This window comes from Eptatretus burgeri, chromosome 13 (assembly GCF_056783735.1).
Source record: "Eptatretus burgeri isolate ZD-2024b chromosome 13, Ebu_testis_v1, whole genome shotgun sequence".
Lineage (NCBI taxonomy): Eukaryota > Metazoa > Chordata > Myxini > Myxiniformes > Myxinidae > Eptatretus > Eptatretus burgeri.
In genome coordinates this window covers 16,239,810-16,260,244 of record NC_140973.1, presented here as the reverse complement: position 1 = coordinate 16,260,244, position 20,435 = coordinate 16,239,810, and the positions used below count along the sequence as shown (strand labels likewise).

Below are 20,435 nucleotides of genomic sequence, written 5' to 3'. Positions count from 1 at the left end.
AGAAAACTGGGGTGTCTATGGTGCACGAGTGAGAGGTGCAAAAATGTGGTGCAGTGTGATGAAGAGGAAGTGTGAGAGGTGCGAATTGGTAATTGTTGCTCTTATATTTTGTGCGTCCACAATGGATGAGACAATCATATGGGAGAGAAGATGTGTGAGAGATAGCTTAACGGGGCATGTGTAAGAAAATCTGTATGTGTATGGTTAACGAAGATGACTGTGGAACGTTGTGGAAACCGAGTATCGATGACCTGGTGATGACCCGGCAATGCTGCTCGCCTCGCTCAGTTGTACTGCGCTCTCAGCTCGGATGACGCTTGGCTCGGCAAAAGCTCTGGCCAAAGGACAAAAGAGACTGACTGACTGATTTGCTCTCTTCTTATAGAGCATGGAGTGAAGGAGGAGTCAGAAAGTGGATCAAAAGACCCTGTAGGTGTTTCCACGCATCTCCCTTGGTGTGTACCTGTCACCCCGAGCCATAGCCATGTCCCGTCAGGTATCAACGCTGAAAATGGCTTCAGTTACTCTCTAGACTTACCATGCGACAGAGCTCTGTAATTTACATTGGCTGAGGGTTTCCGCGAGTGCTCTCCGGCCATGAACGTGCGCTGAACTCCGTTTCAGCATTGTTATTTAGCGGAATGCCAGGGATACTCAGACATCATTGAACGAGCCCCAGTGCATATTTGCGCTTCGAACTACATGCCGAAGTACCCCGGCTTGTCATGTCCTTCACTCCCCCGGCATCTAAAAGATTGTGTTAAGCGGAGCTAACTGTGGCTGGGGCGGTTTGTAGCGGTTGCAGTGAGATAGAGGAAGCACTGTGGCATTTTGTGGTAAAGGCGTTGAAGCGTTGGGAGCGCTTGAGGCAGTTTCGGTGAGGAGAGTGAAACGGATAAGGTGATTGTGATGAGGACGTCGAGCCTAGGTTGTTGTGGGGAATTTTGTGAGGCGTTGTGAGAATTATGTTGAGAGTTGTAGCATTGTGGTGAGCGTGGTGAGGGGATGAGATGAAGCATCAGTTGGTATTTTGAATCAGTTGGTTTAAACAGGAAAATGGCGTGTGTATGCAAATGAGCTGGGTTGCTTTGCCTGCTTGATGCTCCACGGTTAGCGTTACTGGCCTGACATGAATGCATGCATGCGTGAAGGGGGTTGTGTGTGAAATAAAGGTGGTTGAAAGAGATGAAAGAATAAGGGGTTGAAGAACTATCTAAAAGCCTTACGCAATGCATATTGTCCCATTTACCCACGAGATGTGGAAAGATGTCCCATTTCTCACCAACTAGAGGTCCTATTCCTCATGTGGAAAGGGCTAACTAAATGAATACGACTTAAATAACTGTCTCAGGGCTGCTATATGTTGGGTGCTAGGGGGGAGGGGCAGTGGTGTTATTGTTGTTGTCATATTTGTGGTTGTTGATGCTGTTGTTATGTTTCTCAGGCCATTATGACAACCAATTTATGACATTATGACATTCAATTCACGACCCAATTCAACTTGTTACTGGATTTGAACCTTTACCGGATTCAAATAAACCATTACCCTCTTCAAACCATTACCCTCTTCAAACAAACCATGACCCTATTTAAACCGTTACCCCATTCAAACCATGACCCAATTCAAACCTTTTCCAGATTCAAACCGTTACCCTATTCAAACCATTACCCCATTGAAACCGTTACCCGATTCAAACCGTTACCCTATTCAAACCATTACCACATTGAAACCGTTACCCGATTCAAACCTTTCCCGAATTCAAACTTTTACCCGATTCAAATCTTTACCGGATTCAAACTTTTACCCGATCCAAACCATTACCCAACTCAAACCTTTACCTGATTGAAACCTTTACCCGATTCAAACTTTTACCCGATTCGAACTTTTACCCGATTCAAACTTTTACCCGATTTAAACTTTTACCCGATTCAATGCTTTACCGGATTCAAACCTTCATCGGATTCAAACTTTTACCCGATTCAAACTTTTACCCAATTCAAACTTTTACCCGATTCAAACCTTTACCGGATTCAAAGCATTACCCAATTCAAACATTTACTGGATTCAAACTGTTACCCGATTCAAACTTTTACCCAATTCAAATCTTTGTCGGATTCAAACCATCACTGGATTCAAACCTTTACCAGATTCAAATAAGCCATTACCCTACTCAAACCTCTACCTGATTCAAATCATTACCATCTATCTATAATTCCAGCAATCTCTGTGTGTGTGTGTGTCTGTATGTGTGTCTGTATGTGTGTCTGTATGTGTGTCTGCAACCACCGTTTCTCGACAACCACTGGGCCGATCTGATTGAAACTTGCCAGGAATATTGCCGGGGACCCGAGGATGTGCCTTTTCAAGGTTTCATATTAATCGGACAAGCGGTTCCCAACTTACGGCCATTTATCTGTCAACCAATGACAGGACACGGTGCTATGACATCATGAATGACGTCACAATTCTTTTTTTTGCACGATTGACGTCAATTTTTCTTATTCTTCGCTTGATATGACGTCACAATTGACGCTGGGGACCTGAGTATGTGCCTTTTCAAGGTTTGATATCGTTCTTTATCCGTTTCAGCTGTTTCCCAAGTGTTTCCCAAGGGTTTGAAAGCTGTTTTTTTTCCCAAGGTTTGCATTAATTGTTGTGCTTGGTAGACATTTGTGAATACATTTACAGAGAGGGGGCGAGAGAGGGGGGTGTCAATTCAAGAGAGGGGGAGAGAGGAGAGGGCGAGACGGGGTGTGGGGGGGTGAGAGTGGGGGCGAGAGAGGAGGGGGGAAAGAGAGAGGGGGTGAGAGAGAGAAGGCGTCACAATTCTTCTTATTCTTCATTTGATATGACGTCACAATTGACACTGGGGACCTGAGTATGTGCCTTTTCAAGGTTTGATATCGTTCTTCTTCATCCTTTTCAGCTATTTCCCAGGTTTCCCAAGTTCTGGCCATTTATGATAGGGTTGGTCCGATGTAATTGAAACAATGCCCCAATCCAGTCGTCGTTTATGAGAGCGAAGGAACGAAGCTGCACCTACGGGCCCGCACTAGTATTCCCTAATTTACCCTATTTACCCCTTTACCCGATGAAGTTATATTATATATACAATCCTTATTTCACACCCCCATTTTTGTAATGGTTCAATCCACAATAATCTCTAACTCCCCGCATTTTTGTAATGGAATAACCATAACTTTGAATTGGGTAAAGGGTGATGGGTACTGACTTCACGGACGTCCAAAATTCTCGCACAACCCCCCCCCCTCCTTTTTCCTTATCTTTCTCTTATCCAGCACCCTGCCTACCCCTCCAAACTACCTTTCTCTTCCCTTTTTCAATTTTAATTTTTCCCGTTGATGAACCCTCTCCATTTTCCAACTTGTTAAATCAACAGACCTGCATGATCACACATTTCTGGTCTTGTTCTCTGGAGAAATATATACGTTAAAATAATTATTTATGAACAGACAATTGTTGAAGTAGTTCAAACTACAAATTACCAAATGCCTTGGATCTGGATTTGCCTCGACTGTAAAATATACTACCTATCTGAACAGATCCAATGATTCCACAAGAAACAATTCGTGAAAGACACCGTGGGATCTTTAAAGTCCACCAACGACCAGTGCTGGCATTCTGGTCCTTCAGATTAACATCCAACCCTGGATGGCATGTACTCAATCATGCATAACCCGACATGTCAAACACCAGGGTGGTAGTTTATAGCTGAGCCGGGGTTTGAACCCAGGCTGGACAGCTCATCAGAGGCTTTGGGGCAGCATACCCCCAAGCTATAACCTATCTTCCCAAACATTAACTTTGTATATATCTATACCATGTCATGCATGTAACGATTCTATCCACATCTATGGAATGGATCAATGTCTCACTTTTAAGATGGCTTTGGAGTCGTGTTCACATGAGATATACCTAGGTGTTCAAAATGTTCAAAGAACGAGAAACTCAGTCCATGCTCAGACAAGCCAACATTATTTTTTTATGAATTGATGAAATTATATACGTATAATTATCCATTAAATAAATAAACACATAAATAAATAATCCATGCCGTTTCTTGGACTATTGCAACTGTCTTGTTCTTAGAACATTTTGAACGCCTCTCGTAAGAGATACAAGGAAATCAGACACAGGTGGAGGCCATTCAGCCCATCATGCCTGCATGACATCAACACCACACAAATTTATCAACACAAGACCCAAAGAAGAAAATGCAAAATGTATCATTATTTTTTAAATCGTGTTTTTGTGGGGTTTGTATTTATTTATATATTTAAGTTTTTGTAGTTTTTGTATTTTTTTACTCCTTAGGGGAATGGGCATGGACTTTGTTAAATACACACAACATCAACCACACAACCCCCCCCCCCCCCCTTGACGAGACCCCAACCAACAGCACTCCGTACACATGCACACAATCACCCATCAATACTCAAGCTATCTCAAAGTCCTGCCACCATTCCTCTACCCCTCTATCTCCATAACTTCCAGGTACCTATCTAATTCTAATTTAAACTTATCTCCTGTTTCTGCAGCCACTACCTTTCCAGGGAGACCATTTCATGCATTAACTACTCTCTGAGTAAAAGTCCTCTGCCTTACTACCTACCATCTTAACTCTCCTCTTCTTTACTCTCAAGCTATGCCCCCTGGTCCCATCAATGTCTACTCAGTTGAATAATTAATCTACACTTATTTTATCTCTACCTTTCATTCTCTTAAACATGTTAAACATACGAAAAAGAAGCTTCTGAATTGTACAAAAGCATCTTATTTTTAATTTTTTACTGCTGCCTTGAGTATCACAAAGAATGTTGTGCTATTTGAGCCAAGCGCATTGAATGCGACCATGAAAGCTGGTGCAATTCGATGAGCCATGGATGCATTGAGAGGGTTTGCGCGCTCCGAGCTCTGGAACGTGGTGTGCCCCCCGCCCCCCTCCGTATCTCGTGCAGGATGACGCATCGACCGCAGCAAGGGCTCAGAACGCATTTGTATCAGTCCATCTGGTGGAGGAGAAGTCCGAGGATGAGCTCCAGGATCCGGGATATCAGCCATCTTATGCACTGACGCTTTATCTGCAACCGAGTCGTGCTTTTCCTCCAACGACGTTCAAAAAAGCGAGTGCATGACAACTGCTACACTTCACCTGGACAACATAGCAACGGTTGTACTCCGGTGGAAAAGATTGGAGTGAAGGGTCTACACCTGTCTTCATTGGACACGGGAAAGACAACTTGAAGCTTTATCATCTGAAGTGATTGAGGACTTTCAAGAGCGGACAATTTGCCATCATTGATTTTCTTTCTCACATTTCGTGCTCAATCGATTTTCCACAAACTGACAACGATGAGTTTTGGGAACTTCTCTGAGTGGTCTTCCGAGGTCACCGACTCAGAATACGAAGATCGAAACAACACCGTCATCCAATTATGGACCACGGATGCCAGCACCGTGGTCATCTGCTGCATATACATCGTCGTGTGCGTTATTGGCTTGACGGGAAACTCTCTCGTCATTTACATCATTCTGAGGTACGCCAAAATGAAGACCGCAACCAACATATACATTCTGAACCTGGCAGTTGCGGACGAGCTCTTCATGCTCAGTTTACCATTGCTGGCCACGTACACAGCCATCCACTACTGGCCCTTCGGGTCGCTCATGTGCCGTCTCTTACTCACGGTGGATGGGATCAACATGTTCACTAGCATATACTGCCTTACCGTGCTCAGCTTCGATCGCTATGTCGCAGTGGTGCACCCTATTAGGTCTGCACGCTACAGGTATCTATCTGGTCTTTCATTTTACATGCACCATTTACGTTTCTGACAGTAACGTGTGATGAACATCTTTAATATCATTTGAATGAAGGAAAAAAGTAAACTTCCTGACTACGTTTCACATACACCTGGGAACTCATGCTGTGATATTGTACATAGTCCGTCACGTGTGCTTTAGTTTGCATGCTCATCAAACATGCCATGACCCGTGCTGGTGCTGATATACGTGCAGGCGTTCTGCAGCTGTGGTGTGGATACATTTAGCAGAAGTTCCACAGAGAGACTTGGGAGATTGGTGGTGGCTTAACGGTTATCGTGGTTGGCTTTGTGATCTTAAGGCGCAAAGAGGATCATCCAACAGAGAGATGAAGAATATAGAAGGGTCGACATATGCACAATTGTATGGACATAAATGTGACATAAGTCGCGAACCTCAATCTCGATCTCTGCGTTTACAAGATGAGGTCATTGCAGAACAAAAGTAACTTACACAGTTGTTGTATGTACACCCTTGGTGGTCAAGTATCCTGCAGAGATGGAACCTCCTTTGAAAGCCACAGAGGTTCAAAGCCTTCTGAAAGCAGAAGTGTGTATATATATATATATATATATATATATATATATATATATATATATATATATATATATATATATATATATATATATATATATATATATATATATATATATATATATATATATGCATATATATATATATATGTATATGTATATATATGTATATATGTATATATATATATATATATATATATATATATATATATATATATATATTTATATATATATATATACACACTTCTGCTTTCAGAAGGCTTTGAACCTCTGTGGCTTTCAAAAGAGGTTCCACCATACTATATATATTTATATATATATATATATATATATATATATATATATATATATATATATATATTTATATATATATATATATATATTTATATATATATTTATATATATATATATATATATATATATATATATATATATATATATATATATATATATCCATCCATCCATTCATCAGCACCATACTCTATGCAGAGCATTGGTAATGCCTAAGCAGTCTCCTTGGCTATTGGGCACAATCATGGACAGGTTGCCACTCCGACACAGGATGCTCGCAAGCTGACACTCATTTTGCCGACTTTGGAAGGATGACAGGCAGAGTCAACCCCACCTGGTATTAATTCAATGTAAGTGGGATTTGAACTCAGGATCCTAGGATTCCAAACCATTCCAAGCCCACCACCCTAACCATTAAACCAACACCAGGCCTGTATGTGTGTGGGGTGTTCAATAAGTTATATGGACAATATACTGGCCTCACAGTAGTCTAAGACAGCCTGGCAGGATGGCTTAGAGGTATGTACACCTGTTTCTGAGCTGTCTAGCCTGGGTTTGGATCTCGGCCCAAACTATAAACCGTCATCTCCATGTTTTACAGGTTGGGTGATTCAATCCGTGTGTGCCGTCCCTCGGATGGACGTTAAACTAGGCGTCCTGTCCGCCGGCATTAGTTGGTGGATGTTAAAGATCCCATGGGTGTCCTTCTTTGAGAGTAGGTGAGCTATCGCCGGAACCACAAACAAATTCAAAATTCCTGCCCTAACTTCGGTGAGTATCTTGTTCACATAACTCATTCAAATATCCTCAAAATGAAGGACTTAATTTCTGGAAACTAAGAAGAGTTAGCATAATCGCTTTTAAGTTGACAATAAAAACCCAGATTGTTCACAAACGACCTTCATTAAGGGGGTAATCTACCTTCTTGGCTTTGTCTGGTCATACATGTGATGTCAAGTCCACACTTGGTGGATTAAAATAACAAAATGCTCCAAACAGTGACATAAGAACAAAAGTTCAATAAGGTGTTTTGAAGATGTTTTGGAAACTTATTGGCAGCTCGAGTATCTGACTTGTAGGCATCTCTAGGTAGATTGTATAGTTCAGGAGGAAGAAAAGCAGGAAGTGTTTTTCTGGTTCTATCTCCCTTCTCCCATTCTCTCTGCAGGAGACCTTCCGTAGCCAAAATAATCAACGCAGCGGTCTGGGTGATCTCACTGGTGGTCATCATGCCAATAGTCATCTACGCGGGTACAGAGACCGCAGAGGATGGAGGTATCATGTGCAACCTCATGTGGCCTCACCCAAAGTCTGTGTGGTCCTCTGCATTCGTCGTGTACACGTTCCTCCTTGGTTTTCTGTTGCCGGTGGTGTCCATCTGCCTGTGTTACATCCTCATTATCGTCAAAATACGGGTGGTGGCGCTGAAGGCTGGCTGGCAGCAGAGGAAGAAGTCCGAGCTTAAGATCACCCGCATGGTCATGATGGTCGTTGCTGTGTTCGTCATTTGCTGGATGCCCTTCTACGTCATTCAGCTCATGAACGTTGTTTTACAAAACGTGGACACTCGTCTTACACATCCTTTCGTCATCTTGAGCTATGCCAACAGCTGCGCAAATCCCATCCTGTACAGCTTTCTCTCAGAGAACTTCAAACGCCTGTTCCAGCGTATTCTGTGCTTGCGCTGGCTCAAAAGAGGAGCAGAAGACCCCCTGGATTACCGTGCCGCAGCGCCCTGCCATAGAGCTGCTCCCCGGGCCGAAGTGATCGAAGCTGTTGCCCCCGTAGTCGACTTGAGTCGAGAACGGGTGGATCCTCCTTTGAGAGCTGCAGAGGGCGCACTCTTGGAAGCCCATGGCGACCACCCTGCAGTCCTTACTCTGACCGAACGTCACGATGGCAGTCTGTCGCTGCGAAATGGTGTGTGCATCACACGTAGCACCGCGATGTGAGCATGCAGCAGTGAAGCCTTTACAGCCATCTTTGGAGCCTCGACCAGTTAGATACACTGCTCAGAGAGCTGCTGCCTTCTTGAACTAGGTGTTGCAAGTTGTTATCCTGTACAACTGCTAGAAAGTGCTGAGAGAGCGTCAAATGAGTCTCAAAATATTGAAACACACACACACACACACACACACACACACACACACACACACACACACACACACACACACACACACACACACACACACACACACACAATCTGCAGATATTGCACTGTCGGAATATGATACCAATTGTAGCAACTAACATGTGGACACAAAGTCCTAATACGTTATAAATGTCACAGGGAAACTGTGAGGGTTAGGTTGGCTCCTTTTGATATAGTTGGCTTAGAATGGCTCACATTGTGCTTCTATCATCGTGGAGTTCATCTGATCATCATCCTGCTGTCGGAAAGATCGAGAGTATGACAGAGCTAATCACTTAGTTCGACAGTTAGGCACCAAGTACACCACCGAGATAACATGCCAACTCATATTTAGTTGCTTATGGGACGATGTACTATATCATCCGTTATACCATGATGATCCCGCATAATGTTTATGTCATATACACTAAACATCTGAAATGTTTTCAGTTCTGTGCTTGGACAGCAATATTATATACGAATCATTGGACAAATGAAATACAGTTGAATTCATGCGTGGTTCGCATCATTAATCATTCCCAACATTTAGAATCTCACGTTTGGTGTGAATGAAAGGGCCGTTTGGTGTGAATGAAAGGGCCATATCATGCCTACATTCCCTGTGGGCCGGTACTAAGTGCAGTCACTGACCGATGAAGGGCCATTGTGTTATGTATTATTAATAAAGTTGCTTATCTTTCTGTTTTTGGTTCGGACAAATTCCTCCTGATCGATATCGATCTTTGCATTAAAATATTTACATATTCAGTATGCCAAATGGAAATTAATATAGCCTATACAAAGAGCCCACATTCTCCGGGGGCCTACCGTAAGTGTAAGGAGTGGTCACACACTCCTGGAAGACCTTAAACAAAGAAAGGAGGAAGCCATTTGGCTGAACAACAATGTTCTTGATGTTTTACAAAAGTCTAAATAACTCGATCTTGATCGGGTGACTGAACTTGTGCGTGTGTGTATGTATGTATGTATGTATGTATGTATGTATGTATGTATGTATGTATGTATAGATATATAATTTTATATTCTTTAAAAAACAAGAAAAAGCACATGCTTCCTCGAGCCCAACAGGCCTGAGGATGTCTGTCAGGAAGAGGGTGAAATGTCGCCTGAGACCAGATCTGCTCTTGCTTGTTTATGACTGGGTCAGCATGGTAGATCTAGTTACTTTTTTTGGTTTCTATAAAAAAATTATAATCCTAACCATCTCAATCCTATCTATCGAAAATTCCAGCAATGTGTGTGTGTGTGTGTGTGTGTGTATGTATATGTGTATGTGTATGTGTATGTGTATGTGTATGTGTGTCTGTGACCGCTGTTTCTCGACAACCACTGGTCCAATCTAATTGAAACTTGCCAGGTATATTGCTGGGGACCTGAGGATGTGCCTTTTTAAGGTTTGATATTAATCGGAGAAGTGCCTCCCAAGTTATGGCCATTTATTTACCAAACCAATGACAAGACATGTTGTTGCGTGGGCGTGGCCAATGGGGTAGCTCAGCTCAGCCGCGGTCCCCATTACAGGTTACAACGTACGGGCTTCCGGAGAGTGATGACTTCGTGTATTCTAATAATTTCTCGATTTCTTATGCGCATTTATAGATAAACACAATGCCCCAAGTTATGATCGTTTTCATATTAGACGGTGCATAAATTTCGGTAACATCAGAGTGAGCTGGTATGCTCCGAACCAGGAAGTAATTTTTTTTCTCTTTTCTCTTCTCTTTTTGTTTTTCCTTGCGATGACATTGCGAAAAGGCAAAATACATTGGCGCTAATTGAATATTTGGGCATTAAAACTAAATTGCGAATAATCGTAACGGCGAATGATATGCGAACTTCCGGGCCACGCACGTACGGCACACGAGAGCGAAGAAACGGCCTGTGTGGTTGTTGTTTCTTGCTCGCGGTTTGAATATTTATTTATTTTTTTATTTTTTTAATGGGCCCATACTAGTATTAATAAATACTAGCAGGGTGTACTTACACATTGTGTAAGCTTACAAACCATGCTTCCCCATTGTCTCTGGTCACTCACCTGCATTTGATTTTTAATTTATTTATTTTCATCTTTTTTTCCATTTATATTTTCACTCGCAAATACCACCCGTCACTTCACTGACATAATACTAAAGGGGGGAGGGAGAAAAAAAGGGGGGAAGAGGGAGAGAAGGGGGGGGGAAGCGGTGAGAGTGAAGAGGTGGAGGGGAAAGGAGAGTGTTGGAGCGAGGAGGTGTGGGGGAAGGGAAGACAGTATGAGTTGACAGGAAGGGAAGGCAGAGGTGCGGTGGAGTGTTCATTACGATTCATACTGTTTCATCAAAATGATTCTGCATAGAATAACAGTGAAGATGGAAACAAAATAATGTATGAAATCTATTTTCTACCAGTCAGACGAGAGACAAACTCCCGTCCAGACATAAATACTACCCGTATACGTCTGGAGCCGAGCTGTCTGGAGACAATCACCACCCAGATGCGTCTGGAGCCGAGCTGTCTGGAGACAAACTCCCATCTGGACATAAACCCTGCCCGAACACGTCCGGAGACAAACCCTGCCCAGACACATCCGGAGACAGACACTGTCAGGATATGTTGAGAGACACAGAGAGAGAGAGAGAGAGAGAGAGAGAGAGAGATAGAGAGAGAGAGAGAGAGAGAGAGAGAGAGAGAGAGAGAGAGAGAGAGAGAGAGAGAGAGAGAAAGAGAGAGAGAGAGAGAGAGAGAGAGAGAGAGAGAGAGGAAATGTGGGAGGAGGGTGCTGCACTGTATTGGGAGGGGGTAGAGCAAAGATGGGACAAAGAGAGAGTGAGTGAGTGAGAGTGAGTGAGAGTGAGTGAGAGTGAGAGAGAGGTGAGGGTAAGGGAGTTAGCAGAGAGAATATTGTCGCGGCTAGGCCGGTTAAGTTAATTCCTAATACCCAATTGTCGTGGACAGGCAGTTAACACCGACCTGGCTGGATAGCCAAACGATTTCCCTTGGAGGCGAACAGCCAAAACCATAAAACCTAGCAGCCTGAAAATTTGCATACATACTAAGAAAACTCCAAGGAAGTGCAGGACAGAAAATTGGGTGTTTGGGTTAATTAAAACAGCCCTTTTGAAGATGAGTAAAATCCTTATATAATTATATCCGTCATCAGGAGATCCTCGGCCACCTCGCTCGCTGGGATCTTAAGGCGGATCCTGGAGAACCGCACTGGGCTCTGAAGCCACCATGTTTTTTGCCTGCTCAACCTTACCTTGACTTGGAACAGGCAGCAACGATTTCTTAATTATAAAGTTGTTGTTTTCACTTTCCTCATTCATATTATCGAATGCCTGTTCATCATAGCTATGAATCGCTGGGTACATTGCAATGCTTATAAACGCCTGGAGACGTCAGCGTTCGTTGCTTTATTTCATTTCTGCACATGCGATCACCACAAGTATCTCTTAAACTAAGGAGAATTACAAAATTTAAGATCCAGAATCGAACTTACAAGCAGTTCTGACTCCAACAAGTTTTCATTTGTCCAATTCAGCCATATTTGACATTTTGGGCGTCTCTGGGAGGTGTATGTTTAATATGATGGTTTGGTGATTGCCAATTGCGAACCAAGGGAGCCGTTTCTTATCAATATTCACACTGTCACTGAATGCTGTATATAGATCGACTTGAACAAAGTTCAGGGCTACTCACCTGTGATGGCCAAGTGTTGTTCTACAGTGTAACAGGCAGTGGCTGCCTCGCTGATAATGTGAAACTATATTTTCCACGACGTTTCCCGTTACACCATTATCTATTGGAGAACTTCAAACGCCTGTTCCAGCATATTCTGTGCTTGCGCTGACTCAAGAGAGGAGCAGAAGACCCTGTATGCATATATATATATATATATATATATATATATATATATATATATATATATATATATATATATTGTTGCGAATTCGCGCCCGCCGGCATGCGAACGGCCACGTGACTCGAATCGCGGCACGTCGCCCACCGGACGGACAATTCTGTCGTGACCCTCTCGGACTAACGCCGGGAGCTAGTCACGGGTGGGCCTTTCGGCCTCACCACGATTGTGCCAATCGGCCACCCGCGTGGGATAGGGTTGTTCGCCAAACTCGACCTACCTAAGTACCCACGCGGATGGTAGACCGGGCGATCGCACCTCGCCGGTCGACTCCGGACACAGGCCACTTAAGCGATCCGTTCCGTGCTATCGGGATAACCGAGCGGTGTTATCGTCGGCCTCGACAGTTCCGATTAATTATCAGGCGTATTAAGCCCACAACAAATCCGTTACGTGAAGCAAGATGGAGATTCGATTAAAGAAAAGACGAAGCGAAACGGGAAAACAGTTCAACATAATGCACATTTATTCCGCGGCACACGGAGAGCACACATATACAGCCAAACAGAATGCACATATATCAAATGCAACAAAAGAAACAATGACGCAGAGATACTACCGACTAAGACCGACACACGGCAACACTTAAACAGTTTTACTTCACCAGACTGGCGCCGACACACATTTACTCAAAAGCAAAGGAAACAAGCCACCCTCATAGGCAAGGGGGCAGACGGGCCCGTAGGCCAATGTGTGCGCGGGACCTGAAGGAGCGGTCAGGCCCGCGAGACCGAGGGGGTCCTACCCGCGTCCTCGTGATGAGCCGCAAATGTGGCTGCGCGGCGGTGCCCCGACTTCGTGCTCCTTCGCGGGTTTCGTTGGCACCGCTTGGAGTGGGGTGGGAACGGGGCCCCCTTTTCGCACTATCTCAGCGCGGGGGAAAAAGGGGGGGGGAATTGTTGATACCCTGGGGGAAGGAGAATGGTTGGCTGGCTTGGGTCCCGCGACGAGCGATCCCACCGCGACCTCGTCGCCGACCGCCGTCTTCCCTGCCTCGGACCCGAGCTCCTTGGACTCTTCCCCCAATTCTCCTCAGCCGACTGCAGAAAACCACCTTGACGCCTTCGCCTCCCGACTCCACTCCGCTCTCCAACCCGACTTGACTGCCTCCGTCTCCCGACTCCACTCTCTGCCACCAAAACTGACTCTCCGCGCAACAACTCTTTTCATTCGCCTCACGCTCGCTGTTTTATAGGCCGGCAGGAGAAAACAATATGCAAATTTCCGGATCAGGATGACCTCGGGGGCGGGGCCACGCTCGCCCATTGGACGGAGGAAAAGGGGCATGAATCTCCCCTGATCCTATAATTTGCATATCTCGATTCCACACAGACGTGCCTGGAGGCGGGGCCAAGCCGCCCCGCGCTTCCTGATTGGACGGATCAGAAGTGGGCGTGTAGCATTCCTGATTTGAATTCTCCTCGGAAAGGCAGCTATTTGCAGTCACGGCTCGGCGCGTATCTTGTACGAGCCCAGGACAGCCCAACGCTCGGTGCTCACAGGTGGTGCGGGAATGGCCGCAGAAGGAGAGAGGTGAAGGTGGTGGAGTGTTTCCGGCGGTGGCCGATGGCCATGGTGCCGTTTGGAATGGCGGTGATGCGATGTTTGTGGGAGTGAGTTGTGAAGGTAAAGGTCGTGGCTGTTGGCGTTGTTGTTGTTGTTGTCTGACGGTTAGAGCGTGGATGGTTCAAAATAAAGATAGAACAGAAAAACGGCTATCTCAAAGCGTCGCAGCCCGAATGAATCACATTTATTCCCTCTAAACAACGGGTTTGGGGCTAACTACACATGTACTTAAGAGATATCTCACCTACGGGACCTGAATGGTGGTTTGCGAATTTCCACAACCGTAACAATATATATATATATATATATATATATATATATATATATATATATATATATATATATATATATATATATATATATATATACATATATATATATATATATATATATATATATATATATATATATATATATATATATATATATATATATATATATATATATATATATATATTTGGTCCGGCTGTGGAAATTCACAGAACACCATTCAGGTTCCCCTTAGATCAGTTATGTCGATAAGTGTGTGTTCAGATTAGATTTCCCCACCAACGTCTAACGGGATTTATTCGAGCGCACTGCATCATGGGATGACCCGTGACGCGTCGAGTGAAATATTTTTTATGCAATCTTAAAACGTCTCCAAAACATCCGATTTTTACCAGAATTTCGACAACCGAGTTTTAAGCGTCCTAAGCGATCACAAAAACCGAAGACAAAATTAAAATCGAAGTTAAAACGAACTCGTAACGTTGAGCGAAGCAAAATACTCCATTTCTCCACATGAATTTACGGAATTATGTTTGACCTCACTGTGACCTTGACCTTTGACCGATTTTGACCAAAATCCAATCAGCGCTAACCACCACCCTCCTGAATAACGTGTTGTAATTTGACATTGGTAGCTTCTTCCGTTCTCGAGTTATCGTGCCTCCAAACAAACAAACAAACAGAAAGGGAAGGCATCAATATTGTTGTGGTTGAGGAAATTCGCAAACCACCATTCAGGTCCCGTAGGTGAGATATCTCTGTAAGTACATGTGTAGTTAGCCCCAAACCCATTGTTTAGAGGGAATAAATGTGATTCATTGGGGCTGCGACCCTTTAAGATAGCCGTTTTTCTGTTCTATCTTTATTTTGAACCAACCACGTCTCAACCGCCATCACACAACAACCACCAACAGCAACGCCGCTTCACAACAACAACAACAACGCCAACAGCCACGACCTTTACCTTCACAATTCGCTCTCGCAAACATCACATCACCACCATTCCAAGCATCACCGTGGCCAGGGACCGCCACTTTAGACCCTCCACCACCTTTGCCTCTCCTTCTGCGGCCATTCCCGCACCACTTGTGGGCGCCGAGCGTCGGGCTGTCCTGGCCTCGTGCGGGACGGGCGCTGAGCCGCGGGTGCAAAAAGCGGCCTTTCCGAGGAAAAGTCGGATCAGGAATGATACACGCCCACTTCTGTTCCATCCTATCAGCAAGCGCGGGGCGATTTGGCCCCGCCTCCAGGCGTGTCGGAGTAGAATCGATATATGAAAATTCGAGGATCAGGGGAGGTTCATGCCCACTTTTCCTCCGTCCAATGGGCGAGCGTGGCTCCGCCCCCGAGCCCATCCTGATCCGGAAATTTGCATATGGGTTCTCCTGCCGCACTATAAAGCGCCGAGCGCGGGGCGAATTCAGTCAGTTTCTGTTTTGGGCTCGGGCGAGTTGGAGAGGTGTGGCGGCGGCGAAGTGTGGCAGCAGCAGTCAAGACGGGTCTGGAGGAGAGTCGGTCTGTCGGGGTTCGGAGTCTGTCGGGGAGCTGCAGAGAGGGGAAGCCGGGAACGCGGTCGAGGTCGCAGTGGAGTCGCTCGTCGCGGGACCCAAGCAAGCCAGCTATCCTCTTTCCCCAGAGCATCAACAACCCCCCCTGTTTTCCCCCGCGCTGAGATAGTGCGAAAAGGGGGCCCCATTCCCATCCCATTCCAAGCAGTGCCAACGAAACCCGTGGAGGAGCGTGGAGTCGGGGCACCGCCACCATTTTGCGGCTCATCACAAGACGGGTAGGCTCCACGCGGTCTCGGCCCCAGGCCCGTCTGCCCCCTTGTCGTAGAGGGTGGCCCCTTTTCTTTTGCTTTTGAGTATATGTGTTGGCGGCGCCATCTGTAAAGTAAAACTGTGTAAGTATTGCCGTGTGCTCGCGTAGTCGGTAGTAGATCTGCATTGTGTTTCTTTTGTTGCAATTGCTTTTGGTGCATAATTGTTGTGTTTCTTTTACATTTACTTTTGGTGCATAATTGTTGTAATTGTATATGTGTGCTTTTCGTGTGCGTGGAATAAATGTGCCTCATGTTGAACTGTTTTTCCCGTTTCGCTTCGTCTTTTCTTTAATTGAATCTCCATCTTACTTCACGTAAAGGGTTGGTAGTGGGCTATATACGCCCGATAATTAATCGGAACCGTCGAGGTTGACGATAGCACCGCTCGGTTATCCCGATAGTACGGAACGGGTCGCTTAAGTGGCCCGTGTCCGGGGTCGACCTGCGGCGAGGTGCGATCGCCCGGTCTACCCTCCGTGTGTGTACTTAGGGAGGTCGAATTTGGCGAACAACCCTATCCCACGCGGGGGGCCGATTGGCACGATCGTGGTGAGGCCGAAAGGCCCACCCGTGACTAGTTCCCGCGTTAGTCCGAGAGGGTCACGACGGAATTGTCCGTCCGGTGGGCGACGTGCCGCGATTCGAGTTACGTGGCCGCTCGCACGCCGGCGGGCGCGAATTCGCAACACTGGTGTCAGGTCGTGGGACACAAACCCATCCCCCTCCTAGCGGCACTGGTGTCGGAGAGCGGGAAAACGGGCTCTCCTGTCTCCAGCTAAATTCACGGGAATCGGTCCAGGGGTGAGAGGAGCGACCCCCGATTCCCTCCAAATTACGAGCGATTCAAATTAACCCTTTACGAGAAATAAGATGGCGTCTCAAGGCGAGCGGGAGCCGGGGGTATTAGAAATGGATTTAGAATGTGTAGAATCCATGGTCCATGATGAAATCCCCGTGCAGGAAATGTTGGTTGTGCAGGAACACGAACTCACCCAACTGAACCCAGAGCCTGAAATAGGTGCGGCGGCGGCCGCGGTGTATGACACCTCCCCTCCCCCTCTCTGCCAAAACCCCCCCGATCATTGCCGAATCGGCTCACCCAAGCGCACCTGACATAGCCCAGCTATGCGCCATGCTGGCGGCAATGACAGCGAGGATGGATACAAACACAAATGAAATGAAAAACGAAATAAAAGGCATGAACAAGCAAATGAACGAAGTGAAAACGAAAATGGATACAAACACGAACGAAATAAAAGGCATGAACGAAAAGATGGATACAAACACAAACGAAATGAAGGCGAATTTGAAGGAAGAAATGAAAGAACTGCGGGGTGAGACGCAGAACATGGGAATGAGCCTAAAAGGAAGCTTGGAAGAACTAAAAAACGAAATGAAAAAGGAAGTCGACACGATACGAGCGGAGGTGACCGGGTTAAAAGAGAAAGTAAAAGGAGTGGGGGTCGCAATGGAAGAGAGCAAACAAGAGAGGGTAAACGAAATAAAGGCGGTGGTGGGAAAGATAGACAAAGTAGGAAAAGGATTGGGAGTAGTAAAAAAGGGACAAGACCAAATAAAGGAGGAAATAGGGAAGAACACGACGGCGATAGAGGAATTAAAAAAAGAACAAGGGAAAATAAAGAAGGGATTGGGAGCCGTGAAGGAGGACTGTGAGAAAAGACATCGGGAAATGACAGACAGAGTTGAAAACCTGCGAAAGGAGGTAAAAGCGGAGACACAGAAAGGATTAAAGGAGGTGGGGGAGGAATGTAGAAAGAGACATGAGGAGGTAATTAATGAAATGGAGCGGAAAGCGGAGAAAAGACAGAGGAACTGGGGGAGCAGATAGGAAACAACCGGGGCGAGACAGAAGAGCAGTTTAGGACAACGAGGGAGGAAATATCCAAGACAAATAAGATGGTGACACAGGTACAAGGGGAGGTGGAGCAAATAAGAGAGAAAGTCGAGAAACTGTCGTTAAGAACGATAGGGGAGGAAATAAATGGGGTAATAAAGGGGAAAATGGAGGAAATGGAGAGGAGACTGACGGATAGTGTGGAGGCCCGGTGTGAGAGGCAGGGTGACCTCCTTCGGGAACAGGAGGAGAGGATATACTCCCTCGAGGCGGATCGTGCCCAGGTGGGGCCGGTGTCACAGGGCGGAGGAGGAGGCTTGCCCGATGCGGGGGTGAGCATGCCAAGCTTGAGGAGGGTAGAGGCCGCGGGGTCTTTTGGCCTAATGGGGGTACCCAGTATGACTGTTCCGGGGGGTGTGCAGAGTGCGAGTCCAATGGCTTGGGAGAGTAAGCGGGATGACGCGGGGCACGGACAGACACGGACAGGGGTGGTAGAACCCCCGGGCAAATGGCTCGGACCCTGCGGGAGTGAGGCACCGTTGGGACTGGGGAGGTACACCCCTCCAGGAGTCCCTGGGGAACGGGAGGGGACCTCGAAAGGACCGAGGGTACCGCTACCCCCGTACGATGGCAAGACGGACTTGAGGGCATACATGGCCAAGTTCCAGTGTGTTGCCAGAGGCAATGGCTGGAACGAGGCGCAGGGTGTGGCACAACTCACAGCGGCCCTGCGTGGCGTGGCTTTGGAAGTCCTCACCACGGTACCCAGTGAGGGGGTGACCCTGGAGGATCTACATTCGGCCCTAAAAAAACGATTTGGCATGGACCAGCAGAGCGAGCTTGTTAAAGCTCAGCTCAACGGGCACAAACGACGCCCCCAGGAATCACTGGGAGAATTGGCACATGACATTCGCCGCTTGGTGGGGATCGCGCACACCAACATGCCGCCGGAGTACCGGGAGGAGATTGCCCTGGACCATTTCCTCCGAGCAATAGGGGGCACTGATATCGGAGCATTGCTCACCGTATGGCGCCCGGACAACCTCCAGAAGGCGGCTGATACTGCTGCCTGCTGGGAGGCAGCCAGAACGCCATTGGGAGGGGCTGGGCGGCATGTGGTGGCAGTCCGACAGGTGGACCCCGTGAACGACAGTGCGCTGGGAGCCGGGGCAACCCTGGGCGACCAAGCGCGAATGGAAAGGATGGTGCAGGGCATGTTCGACCGCCGGTTCGGGAGACCTGGGGAGAGGCGGTCGGGCCCAGGAAGGGCGGGAGATGGGCCATCAGGGGGTACCCCAATTCGGAATGGAGGGGGGTATAATTCGGCGTACCGGAGGCAAACACCTTACCAGAGGAGGTGTTATAATTGTGGCGCAAGGGACCACCTGCAGAGGGAGTGCAACGCCCCGCGCAGGGAAAGGCCCCCGGGAAGAGAAGAGCCACGGCCCCCCAGACCACCAACTCCGCCCCGGGTCAATAGGGATAGCCAGGCCCAACCATCACCCCCCCACCAGTCCCCGGGAAACTAAGAAGTGCCGAACATGTAGGGCCGTGTTCAACAGACTCGGACGGAGAAGAGCCCTCAGAACTGCGACAGGTCATCAATTGTGGCCAAATTGGCAAAGGTAGCTTAACAATTCGGTGCAAAGTTGCCTGCGTAGGGGTAGACGCCGTTGTGGACACAGGAGCAAGCGCCACGATCATCAGCCCTGTGGTCCTTGATTCGAGTGTAGACGGTTGGGATGAGATCCACCGTCTGCAAAACCATAGTTTGCAGCTAGCTACCGGGGCAATGGCCCCTATCATAGGACGTGGTTTCGTGTCGTTTAAATTGGGCACCGTGAAAACAAGGATAGAGGTTTGGGTGGCGGAGGTGTGCGACCCATGTCTAATAGGGTTGGATGTGCTAACGGGCGGTGGTTGTAAGATCGACTTGGGCCGGGGGATCATGCAGTTGGGTGGTGAGGAGTTGCCGTTAGGGGGCGTGAGCACGGATGAGAGGGTGGAGCTGGAGGCTCCTGACTCCGTGGTCATTCCCCCGGGTGCCGAGGCGGTGGTCCCGGCCCGGTGGCGATCACACCCAACGTGGCAGGGCTCCTGCGGCCTGGCGGAACTACCGGCAGTGCCGTCAACCCCGGGTTTAGTAGTGGGCCGCACCCTGGTAAGTACCGACGGGCCAATAGCGCCCGTGCGGGTGATAAAT

General features: G+C 46.9%; 1 protein-coding gene and 1 long non-coding RNA gene across 2 annotated transcripts in view; one reads left to right on the top strand and one right to left on the bottom strand.

Moving 5' to 3' along the window:
• LOC147013927 (uncharacterized) overlaps positions 1-20,435 on the bottom strand; it is a 36,712-nt gene that overhangs the window by 9,372 nt on the left and 6,905 nt on the right. The gene's annotated exons all lie outside the window — the stretch shown is intronic.
• Positions 4,867-9,501, top strand: LOC147013928 (somatostatin receptor type 1-like). The gene is made up of 2 exons (XM_085851294.1): positions 4,867-5,811; positions 7,838-9,501. The coding sequence occupies exons 1-2, from the start codon at positions 5,375-5,377 to the stop codon at positions 8,619-8,621; spliced, it is 1,221 nt and encodes a 406-aa protein (XP_085707420.1). The 5' UTR covers positions 4,867-5,374; the 3' UTR covers positions 8,622-9,501.

Excerpts from the sequence above, each read along its gene's own strand:
- LOC147013928 (XM_085851294.1), top strand. The coding sequence starts at position 5,375 with ATGAGTTTTGGGAACTTCTCTGAGTGGTCTTCCGAGGTCACCGACTCA. Across the intron at positions 5,812-7,837 it reads ATTAGGTCTGCACGCTACAG|GAGACCTTCCGTAGCCAAAA; the intron begins GTATCTATCTGG and ends TTCTCTCTGCAG.